Source organism: Calypte anna, chromosome 6, assembly GCF_003957555.1.
Source record: "Calypte anna isolate BGI_N300 chromosome 6, bCalAnn1_v1.p, whole genome shotgun sequence".
Classification (NCBI taxonomy): Eukaryota; Metazoa; Chordata; class Aves; order Apodiformes; family Trochilidae; genus Calypte; species Calypte anna.
Genome location: NC_044252.1, coordinates 27936058 through 27954441, shown reverse-complemented (window position 1 = coordinate 27954441; position 18384 = coordinate 27936058). Strand labels below are relative to the sequence as shown.

Genomic DNA, 18384 nt, shown 5'->3' with positions numbered 1-18384 from the left:
GGGACTGTCAGAGACAGGCAGTCAGTCACAGGGTTGGTAAGACTGGATGATAAATCATGTCTTATTGCTTGGATACCTGAACCCCTGCCTCTGAAAGCCTGGAACAGCTAAGCCTAAGGGGCTGTATTCAGCCTTTCATTCCCAGACAGCTCTGCATTACAGGAAATTGAGGAAAAGTGTATAAACTCCTCCAGTAATTCAACAGGAAAATATCCAACATGTGTGCCAGCATATAACTACTGTGCACTTTCCAGATAAACTGATGCTCTCCACGCTACACAATAACAGCCCTATTTGTGGAAACAGTTCTAAGCTGAAGATGTCCCATATCACCATCTTTCTAATGACCCCTTATGCAACTGCCACATTTCTGCTTCTCCTTTGATGTCAAGGAAGAAAAGATCTCCCAGCTAAATGAAATGCTTTTAGCATCAGGAAATTCAAATGTAGCATTTTCTCCTGAGGGCTGCAAAGCTCTTACTGAGTGAGGACCCAGGTGTGCACCTGTAGCTATTATGGACAGAAGAAGGGTGCTAAAGTACAAAGGAACCTAAAGTACAATGTTAGAGAGAGGGCTGGACTTTATGGGAAACTGAAATTTTCCTTCATAGTTTCTATGGTTAAAAGTAATTGGTTGCAAGTAATCTATGGTTTAAAGTAATTCACTGCTATGCAGTGCTGAACAACTTCTATTCTGAGGTCATTAGGTTCACCAGTGCCAAAAATGGAATGGGTGACTGGGGAGTTGCTGGTGAAGAATTCCCACAGACCAGCTCACCTCCAGAAAACTGCTGTATGGATGCAATCATCACACACCCTTTTTTCAAGTCAGAAAATAGTGACCCAAAAGAGAATATTTGTTAGAGTAACCATGAATTTATTAAGATTTAGAAAAAAGCCTCCAAGCTTGCTGAGTAGGTAACATGCATAGTAGAAGTTCTTGAAGAAGCAATTGTAAACCCTTGATGCAAATAAGCAATCACCTGCTGGGATGCACAGCTTTTCCTTTTAGTCATGGAAATCTTGAAGAGAACAGAATGCAAAAATAGAGATAATATAGGTGACTTTGACAGAAAATGAAACTAAGTTCCTTATATAATGAGGAGTGCTGTTCCTTCTCCTCTAGAGGATGAAATGGTAAAAGCAGTAACTCCAGCACCAACAGCTCAACCTTCCTAATGAAAGACACAAGTACTATTAGCTCCAGTGCTAACAAAAAAAGAGAGAGTGGTGAAAGGCCCAACTTGAAATATCAGTTACAAGGGAAGTAAGGTTGTTATTTCTGCTTCCTTAGGAACTCATACTTTATATAATCTATTCTTCACAGATCATACTGAATAATGTAAACACTGGAGACTGGTACTCAGATTGTATTTGAAAAACACTAAAGTGCTGAAGTGAGTGTTTTGTCCTCTACAAAATTACTGTAGAAAAGCTATGTGCCAAATTTCATGTTGCTACCTTATTTATTAACAGAGAATCTCTCAAGGAAGCCACAGTAATTTCCTTTGCTATAATAGGAGTAAAAGAAACCTCCAGTGCTGAGTTGATACAGAATATCACTGTAACCAATACAATCCGAACAATGCAGTGTGACTGCACAAGTGGAAAGAAATACAGTGCAAAGTAGTTTGGTGTCTAAGACCATTTATACATAGGTCAGCTTCTGTGAGACCCAAAGCCCTGAACTAGAAGAAAGCTCTCTGATCTCCACAAAAAAGCAAAGGTAGCTAACTCAAGATACTAATTTCTAGACCATTTGAACACTCATCCAGAAAACAGCTAGAAGACTTCCCCACTTCAAACCAGAACTCAAATCCATCATCAGTATCTTGACTCTTGAAGACTCCTTGCATCAGTTTAACAGTAACATGACTTTTGTAGAAATCATCATCCTTTCAATGAACACACTCTGATACAGTAACAAATGGATATCACCTGCCTTTGCATATGGTGAAGGTGAAATCTGATATGCTAAGAGATGTAATTGAACATAAATATTAGAACTGTGAACCTATTCAGTACTGGCCTTGGAAATGTCAGCGTCTGGATAGGGATAAACCATGAGTTCCTCCTCCTAAGGAGGCTGATATATTTCATAAATTTCTATCATATACGGAATCATAACGTTAACATAGAAAGCTAAACTTGTTCTCTGAAAACCTCCTTATTCCATTTATCATTCGAAGAACTTATCTACTGCCAGACCACAAAACCTAAGAAATCTATATGGGTAACACAAACTTCAGCTTTTCCCTTGGAAAGGAAAAAAATTACAGCATAAAAGAGTTGAGAGCTAAATAATACTTTTCTTGAGTGAGGAAGGCAAATACAGAGGACAAATATTAACATCCTGAATCAATATCCACAACTGGACATTAGCATTCCTTTTCCACTGCATAAAATTGGAATAATTTCATCTCTAGGTGGAAGAAGTGTTTTTCATGAAAAATTAGAAGCACAGGAAAGGAATTCAATATTCAGGCATCACGATCTCTGAGACAGAACTGTCTGAACAGAGACATCTCGCTGTGCCTCAGAAATAAACACACAACAATTCAGTGCAATTGTGGGAGATAGGGAAAGAATTAAGATTTTTAACCTATGATCAGGGATTACATTGTTGAACATGAAAACATTTTGCCATTAAGGTGCTACACTGCAACTGGAACAGCAGAGGAAGAAGCTGCAATCTGTCAACATCTCACAGAGTAGTTACACATCCCAGAGTGTAAATCCTAGCTATCTGGCAATTGAAATTGTTCTGTCCTCAGAAAGCAGGACTGATGAGTGCAAAAAACACCCCTTTGTATGAAGGGTAAAAGAAAGCAGCATCCTTCAGGTTTGTTTTTTTTAGTATAAAATAGGACGTGCATAAATGTTAATAAGTTTGACAAATTCATCCTTAATATTTACAGTTAAGATTCATGTATTATGAAGAAAAGTCTGGCTTTAATTAACACAGGGATAAGCTACCTCTTCCAGTGTACTCACAAGATGACTGCTATAACCCAAAAGGCTCTTCTGCACATGACTTCATCATTCATGCACACACACATATATATAAATATAAACATAAACATTATAAATATAAATATATTACATATTAAATTAAATTATATTAAATTAAATTATATTAAATTATTAAATATTAAATATATATATTTATATATAAAAAATACATCCCATTTCATTTATTTATACATATATACATATAAACATTATAAATATAAATATATTATATATAAATTAAATAATTAAATTTTCAAATATTAAATATATATATACATATACATACTTATATATATATAAAATACATCCCATTTCATTTATTTTTATATATATATAATATTTATGTATTTATATATATATATTATATTATATTATATTATATTATATTATATTATATATATATTTATATATATATATATAAATGGGTTATATACATAAAAATGGGTTTTTCACCACCAAAATGGAAATCTATAGAATGTTTTTAATTATGGTTAGCTGGCAAGAATTTTGAGCTTGTTCCAGTTTCCTGAGCGAATTACTAGGAATTATGGAATTTTATTATAATTTATTTTTTTAAAATTAATTCCACGAGGCAGCTATAGCCAACAGCTGGTGATCCACATAAAGAGATCTTGATAGGTGATGGGGACACAGAATTTAAAAATTCAGATATAGTAACAGTAACCATAAATATTGCTGAAACCAGCCATCAGTGCATCGATTTTTTTTTGAGTCAAGAGCTGCACAGTAATTTCACCAAGTATTTTGTGGAATAGTGAGATGACTCAATGAAGTCAAAGAAGAATATAAATTCTAATACAATGCACTTAGTGTTAACTGAAGTTTGCAATATTGCAGTATGATACAGACATACAATCTTCAAGAAATTCAGAGGCTTAGAATTAATGACCAATGAAAGATTACACACAAATATCTAGGTACAGACATACAGATTTGTATGGTCTTATGTATGCATCTGAATGCATAAGGCACATTACAAATCAACATTTCTCTTTAGGAATTTTCAGTTCAGATTCTAGACCCAACAGCTTGAAGGCTGATGCACTACAGAAAGCACAAGCATCATAATACCATTTGTGTAGATAAAAAATACAGCATGCAGAGTATTATTTGCATACCTCCTGTATGAGTGAAAACATGGAACTGATGGAAAAGCTAAGACATCATCTTTATAGGCACAAAATAGTCATACTGACCTGTATTTTGATTGGCCAGGAGAAATTGCTGACATAGACATAGAAAGTGATGTTTGGGTTGCTCCGAAAGTTAAATTTTTCACAGGAAAAGCTATCTCTGTATTCCTTAATGTTAGCCTTAGAAACAACAGGAATCTCTTCTCCAGATATTGTTCCAGCTAAAAAAATATATATTTATCACAAATATCAATAATCATTAAAAGTATCAAAGTCCATTTGCACAAGACACATTTTTTAATTACTTTTTGTTTCTTCATTCTACATTTTTTACAACCCTTTATTACAATTTACATGGCACATGAGGTATATTTTATATTCATATAGAGAATTCACAGAAACCCTTACTCTGGGTTTGAAATATTATGAATGAAACATAAAATTGATAGAAGTAACGTTAGTTTTAGAAGAAAGTTCTTATGGTCAGCTAAACAGGTAATATGCTTTCCTCTAGTAATTTACATTTCATTTCAATAAAAACTTAGAAGTTAATAGCATGGCAGTGAACTTGTCTACATATTACATTATTACCATAGAGTTCTAATTGTTCATGATCATTTTAGTAACATACCTACTAAGAAAGAGGTATCATTTTTTGCAAACATATGGGTTACAGAGATAAGTACAAATAAATCAACAAATAGAATTTACTAACTACGGTGTGTCAGAATAGTTCAGAATTACATTGATGAAGATATTCATGAGTTTATAAGAAGACAAACTCTGAACCTTCTTTAAAAAAATATTTCAGTAGAATTTCATTTTAAGCATCATGCTTCTCCTTGGGTGTGTTTTCAGAAAGTCAATAGAACCAGTTCAGAGAAACTGTCTAAATAAAGCTTTAAATAAAGCTTTTTTTCTTTCTCTTAAAACAATGAAGAGTAATGGGGTTCAAAGTTGGAGAGAAATAGATAAGCAGGCCCTTTTATCAGCATACACAGAAGAACTTCATTGTTTGATATCAATGTTAAGGTTAATAATTAAATTTTTAACTTGAACACTGAAACAAAGAAATTAAAATCTCAGTCTCTGCAGTAGTTAAGGAAGCAATTTATCTTAATTAAAATCACAGCATTTCATAACTGGCATTTTAAAAATTTAAATAGGCTACAAGCTTTTCAAAACCAAAGTAATTTTAATTGAATAGGAGAGAAAGTTAACATATTAATGAAGCTTTATTCAGATTGCAAATTAGCATCTGAGGTTTAAATAATATAATTAATAATGCCATAATGATAATGGCAAAAGAACACATTTGGTAAAGTTTTATTATCAAAATTAGCAACAAAGAGATGATCAGGTCAAAACAGCTTAAAGGATCATGAAATCATACATGGAAAAGCCATCACACCAAAATTCACCCTCACCTGTAGAACCAACAGACCATGTAATATTGAGGTTGAAGTTGTTTGATGCATTAATCGATATATCCAAATTTTTATTGGACTGTATACAAAAAAAGAAACAAAACATATACTGAAGTTAACAAAATATATCAGAATGCACTGAATAAATCTCTATTGCACATAACTGAATACAACCTTTTAATCATCTTCTGGTTTTCATTTTAAGCAGATAGGGGAATGGTAAGAATTGAGAACCAAAGGTAAGCCTCCCCTCTGCTTCAGTAAGAACAGGGTACCAATAAGCAGATAACTACACCACTTTCAGATTGTGATAAAAATAATGAAACCATTTGCTTTATAAAACTACAGAAAAAACAGTACAAATGGCTACATACTAATTAGAATTCAAAAACTCCTTTTCTCATCTGTTAATAGAGATTTCTTAACTGACAGGTGTACAGGGGGGGGTTGGACTAGATGATCTTTCGAGGTCCCTTCCAACCCCTAGGATTCTATGATTCTATGATTCTATGAAGCTACTAACATGTGTAACCCAGGAGAACAGCAATACAAGCCAGCTGATGTTTTTAGATTATTAGTTGACCTGAAATAGATCTACTGTTAAGAGTTTTGTCAATGAATATTCTGGTAATTTTTAGTTTTCAAAAAGTTTTCAAATATTCTAATACTATAAAGACACTTGGCAAACATTTAAACATGGTCACAAAGAATGGAAACATTGCTCATGACTTTCCACGATGTGTTTAAAGTTAATAACATTTCCTTACCTGTTCTGGATTTGCTATAAAGTTTATGGCAGTGTGATGGCGATCATCCTCTTGTAACAAGCTGAAGGTAAACTGGTAATCAATCAAAAGGCTGTCTGTGGGCAAAACAGAAATTAAAAATAAAACATATTCAAGTGTAACATATTAACATGTTATGAAATGACCTAGCAGTTCACTGCTCACGTTTTTTAAAATGCATGAACAAATCTACAAGTTGTAGTTATCCACATGACTTTCACTGTTTAGGTGTTTGCACTATAATGTTTTGAAGCAATTAAAAAAAAAAGTGAAGCAGTAAGAAAAAAAGTAGAATTAAGAAAAGCAACTAAATTAAGAAACAGAATCTACATGGAGTCAGAACAGCTATTACAGGTATCTTGAAACAGTCTTTCTTTGCAAAGTAATTATTCCAAAATACAGTATCAAGTGTTGTTACCAGGTACTTGAATTAGTCTGAAGTAATTACCCAAATACTCTGTTGGAACTGCACTTAAGTATTTAAGTTTTACAGTTATATATATTTTGCTGTGTTACATAAATGCTTTACATAGCTCTATTACTATGACACATTTTAGAATAACTGGGTTTAAAGTTTTGGAAAAAAAAGTTGTGTCTACAGTAAAATTATACAGTATGAATAGATGTCACTATAGTAAGGTTGTTAACAATAAAATGGCACAGTGGAATTCCATAGAAATTGTGAGCATCAAGCACATCCTTTCTAAAGTGCCAGAATTCTAAGAGATGATATGTGTCAAGGGATAGAAACTCTTCATACAAGAGAAACAAGTGGCAGTTTAGCATTGACTCAAACAGATTATATCTCACTTCCAAATGACACTTTTTCTGCACATTTTTCATTCAATCTGTGAAAGGAATGGAGTTTGCCAGGCAGTTCCTATTTGTGCCATTCTGTCTCTGCCCACTAAGAGCACTCCCCTGCCAGACAGCTAAAACTGGTACATGGGCAGTAGACAGAAAGGGCCTCAGATTACCCAAAATATACTTAAACCTTCCTGAAAGAAACATAAAATGATTGGGATGAGTTAGAGGTCATAAGTTTTGAGCCCTCCCATTGTGCTCCTGAAGATGAAGGAATGATATTAACCTTTAGTTAGGCTTTAGCAACAGGAATTACTAAAAAGGAACTTTTCTGCAGGGGGAAGGAGTAGGAGTGGATTTGTCAGGGTGAAGCAGGTTTCAGGCTCCCATAATGTAAGAAAAAGGCCCAGTCAGCAGGGATGGTTCATGTAGAATCCCAAGAGCAGTGTTTAGTGTAGTCACATAATCAAGAATCAGCAGAGATGTCAATTGTGTGAGCAGATTCACCATCCTTGTGCAGCTGTCAGGTGTGAACCAGAGATTCATGCAGTGGATGGATCTAGAATGCTCTGTTACAGGGCAAGCCAGGTATCTTCAGATCTAGCATTATAAATCTCCTAGCTCTTTGACCATTATGGTCCTACAGAGATCAAAAGATTCTGGTTTTTCCTTCACCACAGGAAATAAGGAGGTGCCTTGTAGGTATACGTGATTCAGATTATTATTTTGTCTGTGTTAAAATATGGCTAGATGGAAGTAACCTTGAATCTGTTAAATAACTCAAGTCTTGTTTTGATCCCTCTCTTGCTGACATTCTACTGTGCAGCAACACCATAAGAGCAGTGTGTTACAAATAAGAAATATGTGATCATAAAACAAAACCAGTAAATACAGAGTGAAGTATTAAGTCGAGGCTAGAAATAGCTGTGTCAGCCTTTTGTTAGCCTCAGTTGCTTGCTTACTGCTAACAATCACCTTTTCTGCAGCAACATAGCACCTGAAAAAAATACACACTGTTGTATCCCATGGAAAGCCTGACATTGGAGAAAACAAGCTTACTGGTCAATGATGCACAAATTGTCTTCATAGTTAAAGAGACTGGGAGAAGGGAGGAGATGCAGTAGGGTTTTTAGTTCATTTATTTATTTTTATTTTAAAGTAAGCATGGAAAGAAAATTTAAAAAAAAATTTAAAAAAAAAAGCAGATACATGAAAGGAATTTCCATGACCACCTGAAAGATGAGAAATCAACTTTCTCAGTTACTACTCATCATAGTTCCATTACTCAAATAAGAATAAATTGACCTAGATGCCTTAAAGAATGAGTTTTGATCAGATAGTTGAAAGGCACTTTCATATTAAGACCCCATTTATTTATAAGTGCTGCTGAACACTTTGTAGCTATTCAAATCTAATTAAGAAAGTCTCATTGAGCCTGTTAGTAACAGTCTGATACATCTACATATTTAACAGTATGTTTACCACTGCACCAGAACATAGTTAAAGGTAGCAGGTCAGGAAAAGCTGGCAAGTAGAAATTGAACCCCATTAAGGGGATTAATAAACCCTTTAATTACCATGAGTAGCGAGGCAAAAAAGTTAGAAATAATGTGCAGATATCCTAAATCTCCTGATCTTGTTAACTTGGGGTGCCACAAAATACAAATGACTGCTTTAGCATGAATCTTGGAATGCCAACTATTTTAACCGTACAGCAGACTAGCACCACAACACACACCTACAGAAATTCTGGCTGCTGCAAAGGCTAAAAGATGCAAACAGCAGCATAAGCAAGTTGTCTGAACAAGGTATTGTTAACCTGCTCACAATGGAGAGAAGATAAAGTTAAAAATGTTCTTCATCTAAGTCCAGCTTGTGCCCAGTCAGAGATGCAGAGCATCAGTGAACGATCAATAGGGATTTACATTTTAGTCCTCATTGTATGGCAAAACTGGGAATAGACAGGACTCTTGCCTCCCAATCATATATAAGTAAACAGCTTTTTTTACACACAAGTTTTAAAAATTTCAAAGTAATTTCATCTTAAAACTATGTGACCAATTTTTCCTTGGATTTGTTGTTGTTGCTATTGTTTTGCTTGTTTGTTTGCTTTTAAATTTCTCTTACTTGCTAAAAGCCAAGAAAACAGGACCTTTTTTTTTTTTCAAGGAATGCAGAAAAATCCTTTTATAAAAAGGATAAAATGTGTTAAACTATACAGATTATTGTAATTTTACCATCAGTAACAAACTAGGAAAATACTGCCTTTTTTTTCCCCCCCCTTCAGTTCTGCCTACAATACAACTGAAACACTAAATCACAAAAATCATTAACAGTTGGATATACATGCCACCTTTTATGCTCAAGATGTCCAGAAGTATTTTATGGAGTTATTAATAAGCAACTCCATAAAATAGTATTAATAAGCAACTCCATAAAATAGTATCACCCCATTAACAGTGCTGAAAGTAGCTGTATATTCCATGCAGTAGCTATCAGCTCCTTTGTAGTACTCAAAGATCCTTGAGTACCACTACCAGCTGCTACAACTGCTACTACTAACAGCTTGTGTTACTCAAGAAGAGTCCCAAGAGCCAGCACAATGAAGTTGCCCTGGGATTCTTGAAAGGTGCCCAAGGATCTCTAACTTATGCTAAGCCATCCTACAAACTGGCAAGAGAAGATCTTCACAAAACTGTTCAGAAGCAGCACAATTCTTAGTACTAATGGACACAAATTATGAAGTTTTTATTCCAGAAAGATCCTCAGTACAGAGGGACAAATTGTTAAAACTCTATCTTGGCCACAGAGTGGATGCTGCAGAAGAGAAATACAGCTCTTTTAAAGATGATTCTATATTCATGGAAGATTCCTATAACGTGTATGACCTGAATGAAGTGGAGAGCAGTGCCTGATGCAGTTACTTGGTTCAACAATGCCAACAAAGTGGGGTGCAAATAAAAGAACCACCACTGAGCAAACACTCTTTCCATCTTTCTGAGGACTGTGAAAGTCTGCTGAAGAAGTTTCAAAACTTAGAGGAAGGCTTATTTTCCTAGTGAGGATATTCTTAGTCGGCTAGAACTTGGGAAAGATTCACCTGAACCTATTCTTAAATCAAACAATTCAAATCTTTGGAAGGCTCTAAAGCTACATTAGAATATAAATTAATAGAACTAAGTCTCTCCTCCACCTATTGCATCCTGCTGCTCTCTTTCTCACTCTCCTTCCTCCCTCTCTCCATCTTTTTCAGCCTATACCATAGGAGAGATTTTCTTCATATGTATTCAGCAGCTCCCAGCAGCAGGGGAAACACAACCTCCTTCTTTTCCAGAAAGCTTCACCTTCTGTGAAATGCTGCAGGTAGAGCAGCTTTCCTCCCCACTGCCAAGCCAGAACATAACCCTAAAAAATAATCTTTGACAATGTGTTCTAAGTGCACATAAACAACTAAGCAGTTGCACAGTACATCACACTGCACTTCCCAATTCATATTGCCACTCAGGCCTGACAGCTTAGCCTGGAAATAAATACAAAATTTAGAGTAAAATTTAGTTGTGGGAATACAGCCTGTTCTGAATACTTAAATGTATAAGTAGCTAAATGTATAAAAACTAAATGTAGAAATAGTTACTTAAAGTACATTCAATATTTCCTATTGATATATGTTGTTGTGTCTATTTAGAATCAGAAAGTTAGAGAAGCCTGAGATTTTTCTGCAGCTATTTTTGTTTCTACTTAAAACCTTTAAAAAAGCAACCATGTTTTACCCTTTACATAAACACATGAGATTTTTCATAAGGGCTTGTGTTTATAAAGACACACAGAGAACAGATTGCTTCAATTAGGAAAGAAATTTGGATCACATATAAACAGAAACTAAAAAAATCTCACTGCATTTATATTGCAGCATTGCATGACAATGAAAACATGAAGATAGCAAATACTAAACATAATCAAACTGCCACAGGAGCAACACCCGACAAAAGCAATGTCATAACTTTCATCTGGCTGACCTACAGAAACAATATTTTAAAACTATTTTCAAATTCTGGTGAAATGTGATTTCACCAAATCAATTTAAACAGCACTTCTATAAGAGGCAGCAACCAAAAATATCATCAACGGCCATAAGCACCCAAAATTAAATATACAAATGCACAGAATTGTATCACTGAATACCAGAAGAAAATGCCTTGTTCTCTAGAAGAACCGTGATGCACTTGGTGGTTCATTCTGGTGACTCCTTTTTCTGTAAGCATTAAAAAAATCTAGAATATGAATTCCACCTTTTTTTCAAAATATTTTTTCAATCTAAAGTTAATTCTCAACACATTTTGAATTCACAAAGTGCAGTTAGCTGTAATTATTTTCCAGACAGAGTAAGTGGTTAAACCATCCTCAGCACTGTATAGACTCACCTATGGAAAAATGTTAATGACATTACAGGATGAATGTTACATTCTTTTTTTTCCTAAAAAGTTAAATGAAAAAGAATTTACTTGAAACAAACCATTTTCTGTAACAATTACTTCCTCTCCTACATATCACTGATATTTTGGAAATATGCAGAAGGCAGTTTCATCTTAGTTTTTTGGATTGTTTCAGAAAAATCTTAATATCCAGCATTTCACTTTTTCATGCCATCAATGTCCTCCATGTTTATATTTTTCCGTTTAGAACATTTGAAATAAATATTTTTAAACAAAATATTAAGTTTCCCTACACCAATGGGTAAAGGAAAGAGACAGAACCCTTATCACATTACAACAGCATTAATTCCTTCCTATTCTGTGGTGGTACAAAGGACTGTAAGATGTCCTGAGTGTGTTGATGGCTCAGATATGCACCCCAGACTTTCATCTGAAATCTGATCCAGGATACAGGTGACTCAAGTGGCAGCCAGACAGAATTTAACTAATTTAACTAATAACTCCCTGAACTTTTCTGTCTAAATTTCCAGAGGAAAAGTTCTTGAGGACACAGAAATCTTCTATACAAACTCAGAGCCCCACAGCTCAGATCTTAATTCCCCACTCCACATAGTACTGAGAACCCACAAGTTGCATATTTTTTGAGCCAAAGCTCAGGGGGTCAGCCCAGTGCATCCTGAACACCGTTCAGCACAAGCATCAGCCACATCACTGGGGTGCAGCCTCCTCTTCACAGCTCCCAACTTGAAAACATGTTGCTGGAAATCATGTTGCAGGAAAACATGTTGCAGGCTGCTGCCTTTTTGATAGTAATAAACCCACCTCTACCTGGTTTGGCCTGGCAAGGTGTGTGCCCCACCACCTTAGTGCAGGCAAGGGAGAAGCAGCACAAGGATTAAAACCTTCTGTGGAAAAAGGATTCAGTTTGCACAGAGAGAGAGAGCAGAAGTCAAAAAGACCCAGGAACTCAGCAGAGAGAGAGGAGTCCTGCAGTCTAATTTCTATTCTCAGGGATGTTGCTTCATTTTGTATTAAAATCAGGGAATAAAGTAGAAAAAAAATGCTGGAAGCTAAGAACACAATAACATCCTGACATCATCAACAGTCAAATATAACAAGGACTTAGGGATATTGACTCTTTTCACATCACTATTTTGATTTTTTCAAAATCCATGACTGCTTTCACAAACAAAAGGAGTCATGAAAATAGATTCAGTAATGAGCACATGTGAGAACAAAGCAATAATTAGGTAAAGAAAGCCATTTAATTAAGTGAAGAAAATAAATTTCAAAGCAATCATCTAATCCTAGTTTTGCTGTTAATTTTCAATAAACTTTTTCTTTAGTGAGGGCCTGTGGCCTTTAATATGGTTAATATGCCATGATATGGGACTTTTATACTCGTATCTGACAAGGAACAGATGATTTCCTGTACTCAAGCTTTTCTACTAAAAGTAAAACTTTTAAAGTTTATAAAGTGTTTTCTAAAATGCCAGAATGCTCCCAAAAAACTCTACTTCAGTATTTCTGAGTGCCACTACAACTCTTTAGAAATACATATAATTGAACTGGAAATTCATTTTTAATTATTTCTCTAAATTGGACCTGTTTAGTTTAAATTAGTGATAAAATTTATATAGAAAAGAGTATGCTAAAGAGGAGGATTATGACTGTAAAATGAACCACTAAAGTCAAGGGTCCTTGTGAATTAATTTTGGGTGAGTGCTCACTTAATGGGCAGCTATTCAACACTTTGTTCTACATTCAGCACTCAGTGTTGGGCCCATGCCTCATTTACTACTTACTACACAAACCCTTTTCTACAGACAGGATTAATTTCTAAAGTGGCTTTCTATAGTATTCATCACTATTACTTTCCAAGTTCCTCAGAAAAGTTAATGAATCCATCACATTACTGTGAGATGAGCAGACATTATTAGTGCCATTTTATAGGACAGGAAATGAAACTAAGAGACCAAGGACAAAGAAAAAACATTTATCCCATGTAGCCAATCTGAAATAACTAAAGTTTGATTTTTCATAGCATTTTGAATTATTAAACACCACATATAATCATTTTTATTTTTCAGTTCCTTCTAATATTCATTGCAATTCTTTCCACTTTTGTAACAAAATGAGAAAGGAACGTAAGTTCATCTTTCCACTACATTGTCATGGATTCATCCCCTATAAATTCATTCAGTGCATCATAGAGGGAAAGCTCCTTGGGAAATACTATATCATGCCCTAACAAAGAAGCAAAATAAAAATTATTGTGCCAGCAACCTTCTTTCACTCTCCTGGAAGTCACTACCTGTGAAGCCACTGGAAGCATTCACAGATTTTCCAACTTCAGGCACTGGTCATTCCCCCATGGTTGCTGTCACATTGGTTTTTAATACACACTTCTTAAACTTAACAAGAAGGCAAAATATTTTCATGCATATACAGAATTCCTGACAAAAACAACGATTTTTTCCTGATCCAAAAGTTAAAGCTTAGCAAAAGTTCTAAGCCCAAAGTATTGCAATGTGTGTCACAGGTTCAGAGCATGCAACCAGACCCATTCACAAGACAGTCACATTCCCAGCTAAATGTACTTATGATATTTTATAAATGTTAGATAAAGATCATGTGATCTTTACCTAAACAAAGGCTAAAAGGTTTTTTTTCCCTTTTTTTTTCCTGAGAAATAAGAAGAAAAGTTATGTTGAAAATCAGTGCAACACACATCAAGAGATGTCAAAATGTACTTACTCATGGCCAACCTGAAATAATACTGGAGGGTTGGATAACAACTAATCTGAAGGAAGAGATGGTACCCCAATTACAGTACCAGCCATGAAACAGATCATTAAGACATTTAATAGCAAAGGATGGGTAACAAAAAGATGGAAAGCTTCTTCATTCACTGAAGGAATGGCTGGCCTTTCATACAACTATGTACATATGAATAAAAACTTTTAAGACTACAGTTAAGAAACTGTATTTCAACCATTCACTTCCACCAGTAGCATTATTTCAATATCTTCATCACATTAAAAAGCAAACATACAATTACCTGCTTGAGTTGGTACATATTCATCATAATTCTGTACAACTGAACTACAATAACTAATTTTGTGAATAGAAACCTCATAAAATAGTGCTGTTGTATTTTTATTTCTTGAAATCACTTCTGGTTGTAAGAACCTTCCTCACAATTTCAGCATGAGATCCACCACAGTCACTCTTCCCACATTTTTCTATTTAGGGAACACTCTATTCATGCCAGTTCTAAAATTCATACTCTCACTTCTCCATGGCACAGGCAGTTTGTCTCTCTCTCCTACTCTTTCTTGTTCTCTATTGCCAGTAAGAGTTTGATGAGAACAGTCCTATTCATAATCCTCTCTTATCAACAAAAATGTTGTTTTTGAAACCAAGTTGCATTATCAAATGCTATAAATCATATTCACTTGTGACCAAAATAAATTCTGCTTGTATCACAAAGTTAGGGGGTTACCACCAGACCTATTTTCAGTCTGGATGATTACAGTGAACTTTCAGAGCAGCTGCCTGATTCACCCTCTGTCATCTGCATCTAACAGTCACCCACTGCCTCGTTCTCATTGTTATGTTGAAATCTGCTGGTGTTTGACACTACTTGTCCATTGTAACAAAACAAAAAGTCATTTACTGTGGTCCTTACTATAAACCAGCAAAACTTGCATTTTTTGCTAACTGTAATAGGCAGAGCTTCAAAATACCCCATTGCTTACTATTTATGTGCCCTTTTCCATATAAAGAAAGAGCATATGAGAATGACTTCCACACAAGTTGGATGGTTTTAAAAAAACACACAAGAACAATTCATTGTTTCTTTTGAAGTGCTTTAAAAAGAAATGCACTAGGCTAAAAAGCCTATGAAAAGACATAGGGACTGGTGTCAGAATCAGCAAATCAAGCAACCAAATTTTATTTTAAATATCAACAGTTTAGAAAACGACCTAGAAAATTATGAAGAAAATTGTAAAAGTAGCAAGAACAGAGAGAAGTGAGTGCATCAGTTGGCAGTTATTTAAATGTCAAGTTTATAAAAAAGGTCTGTATTTCTCTGATGATAGAGCACTTCAAAGCTCATGGCACAGGCATTATGATTAGCTAAGTATAAGTGTTAAAAGGGTTGCCCTGCAAAGGAACTTCTGTTTTGTCACAATGGGCAGCCTTTGCAGCATCTTAATTCTTGCAATATTCTTGAAGTGTTGGAGGAGTGGGAGAAAAGTCCAACCCAAATTTTAAAAAGTATCTCATGAAAATACTATGGAATAATTTCATAGAATCATAGAATCATAGAATTGGCTGGGTTGGAAGGGACCTCAGAGACCATCGAGTCCAACCCTTGAACCACTGTTGCGGTTGCTAGACCATGGCACTGAGTGCCACATCCAGTCTCTTTTTAAATATCTCCAGACACGGAGAATCCACTACTTCCCTGGGCAGCCCATTCCAATGCCTGATCACCCTCTCAGTAAAGAAATTCTTTCTAATCTCCAACCTAAACCTCCCCTGCCACAACTTGAGACCATGCCCTCTTGTCTTGTTGAAAGTTGCCTGGGAAAAGAGACCAACCCCCCCCTGGCTCCAACCTCCTTTCAGGGAGTTGTAGAGAGTGATGAGGTCTCCCCTGAGCCGCCTCTTCTTTAGGCTGAACAGCCCCAGCTCCCTCAGCCTCTCCTCATAGGATCTGTGCTCGAGTCCCTTCACCAGCCTGGTTGCCTCCTTTGGACCCGCTCCAGGACCTCAATCTCCTTCCTGAACTGGGGGGCCCAGAACTGGACACAGAACTCGAGGTGTGGCCTCACCAGGGCTGAGCACAGGGGCAGAATCACTTCCTTGGACCTGCTGGCCACGCTGTTCCTGATACAGGCCAGGATGCCATTGGCCTTCTTGGCCACCTGGGTACACTGTTAATTCTTCATAATAGTCTAAGTGTTTCATCTGCTTTCCAATGTTTGTATTTATAATATACTCCAGCTTACAACATAATTTTGCAATATACTAGCATGAATACAATCTTTAACTTTATCCTGACTTTTTTCTCTAGTTGCACAGTCTATATGCATTGAAGAGATGGATTTGCTAGTTCCAACAACAACTAAAATGGCACATCTGAGAAACAATAAATTACTGTTTGAGCTCATAAGGAGTTGCCAAAAAGGGATATTTCTTGTCATGTACTTAATGAGATCAGTCAAATTCTAATATGATTTTAAGTCCTTATCTGATAACGTTCATTGTATTTTATAATTCCTGCAAATAAGGTACTTTATTTTCTTTCAGAAATAAAGCAATATATTTTTATTTCTAAAATATTTCAAAGCCTTTTAAAATAGAACAAATATGGCAAAAATAGAAATATTTTTAAAAGTTGTTTATGAGTTTACACATATATATATGCTCAAGCTTTCATATAAATTCAGAGGTTACTCACACAATAACTTCTATATGAATTGCTAGCAGACTTTCTGTCCTGGTTCTCAAACAATGGAACACAGATTTCAGTGATTAAAAAAGCAACATGTGGTTGATCAGGCCTTACAAGGAGACAGCATATGCACTTTTTGAATTGGCTTTAAATACACACAGCTAAGTAGGTGGCCTTGTAATATCTCAACATTTTCAAAATTCTTATTCTTCTATTTTCTGATTATTTAGTTGAACTTTGCTTAAGAAACCTTAAATATACAGTCCAAATGTCAGATCTTACCCCATGCTGCTTGACTCCATGTGATCGGCACAAAACACACAATGTAAATTGGAGTTGAGATGTTTCAGCTTTCCTGATACTCTGCTGTTTCTCAAACAATTTTAACATGTTAGTTCTGAGAACTAAAATCTCCAATAGCAAATAAATGCAGAGAACTTTCTGAAAAGCTGCACTACATACTGGAAGCATATTTTAAAGTCATAAACTGCAACAGGCACCTTTATATTAAAAAATAGGATACACTGAAGCACCACACTTGCCCAAGAGACAGCAGAAGGTTTTTGCATTTCAACATGCAACACAAGCCCCTTTTCATTTAAAATACCACCAATTATATTTAAAGTAAAACATGTGGATTAAAACATTCTCATTGCTTTTTACTCATGCTAAGAACTCAGTGCCAATTCAGCAAACCTGTTGATGATATATTAAACGCTAAACATTTACAAATCATATACATAGCTGTAATATTGCCTGATCCAGTCTACACAGCCTTTAAAACAGACAGGAGGTAAAAAATCAGTCCCTAGTAAAAATAAAGTACTGAGCAAGAGACTTCAGAAAACAAAACAAAACCAAAATATTTTCTTTTTACCATTTCCTACAAGTTCTCTGTTGTTGAAAATGAACATAGTGACATATTTGCATGATGTAGTTGTACATTCCCTTCCTTAGACTAATTTTACTCCTTCCACCATTTAGTCTGCTGTTCATTCTAATATTGACTTCTCTTCATCTTCTGTTAGACATTCATAGCATCACAAAAGGCTCTCTTTGCTATGTCTATCCACACTTTTACAAACTTGTACAAAAATGGTACCTATTTCTACTCCAAATGACAAAAATTCCAGAATTCTCATTTCACTGAGGAGAAAAATGCGAGATTTTTGACCTCCTTTGATTTTTCTGTCTGTGCTGACATTTTTCCAAAACTATCCTGATGGCCATGGCATTTCCTTGAGGGGGTAACATAGTAAAGGATATCTATTTATTCATAACATAAAAACACAAATCAAAACC

General features: G+C 35.2%; 1 protein-coding gene across 1 annotated transcript in view; it reads right to left on the bottom strand.

Moving 5' to 3' along the window:
- ATRNL1 (attractin like 1) overlaps window positions 1–18384 on the bottom strand; it is a 461414-nt gene that overhangs the window by 277094 nt on the left and 165936 nt on the right. Inside the window, exons 22-24 of the mRNA XM_008490117.2 lie at window positions 6361–6455; window positions 5594–5672; window positions 4230–4387 (exon numbers count right to left, since the gene is read on the bottom strand). Coding sequence (XP_008488339.1) covers window positions 4230–4387; window positions 5594–5672; window positions 6361–6455 — 332 coding nt within the window. The remainder of the gene's footprint in view (window positions 1–4229; window positions 4388–5593; window positions 5673–6360; window positions 6456–18384) is intronic.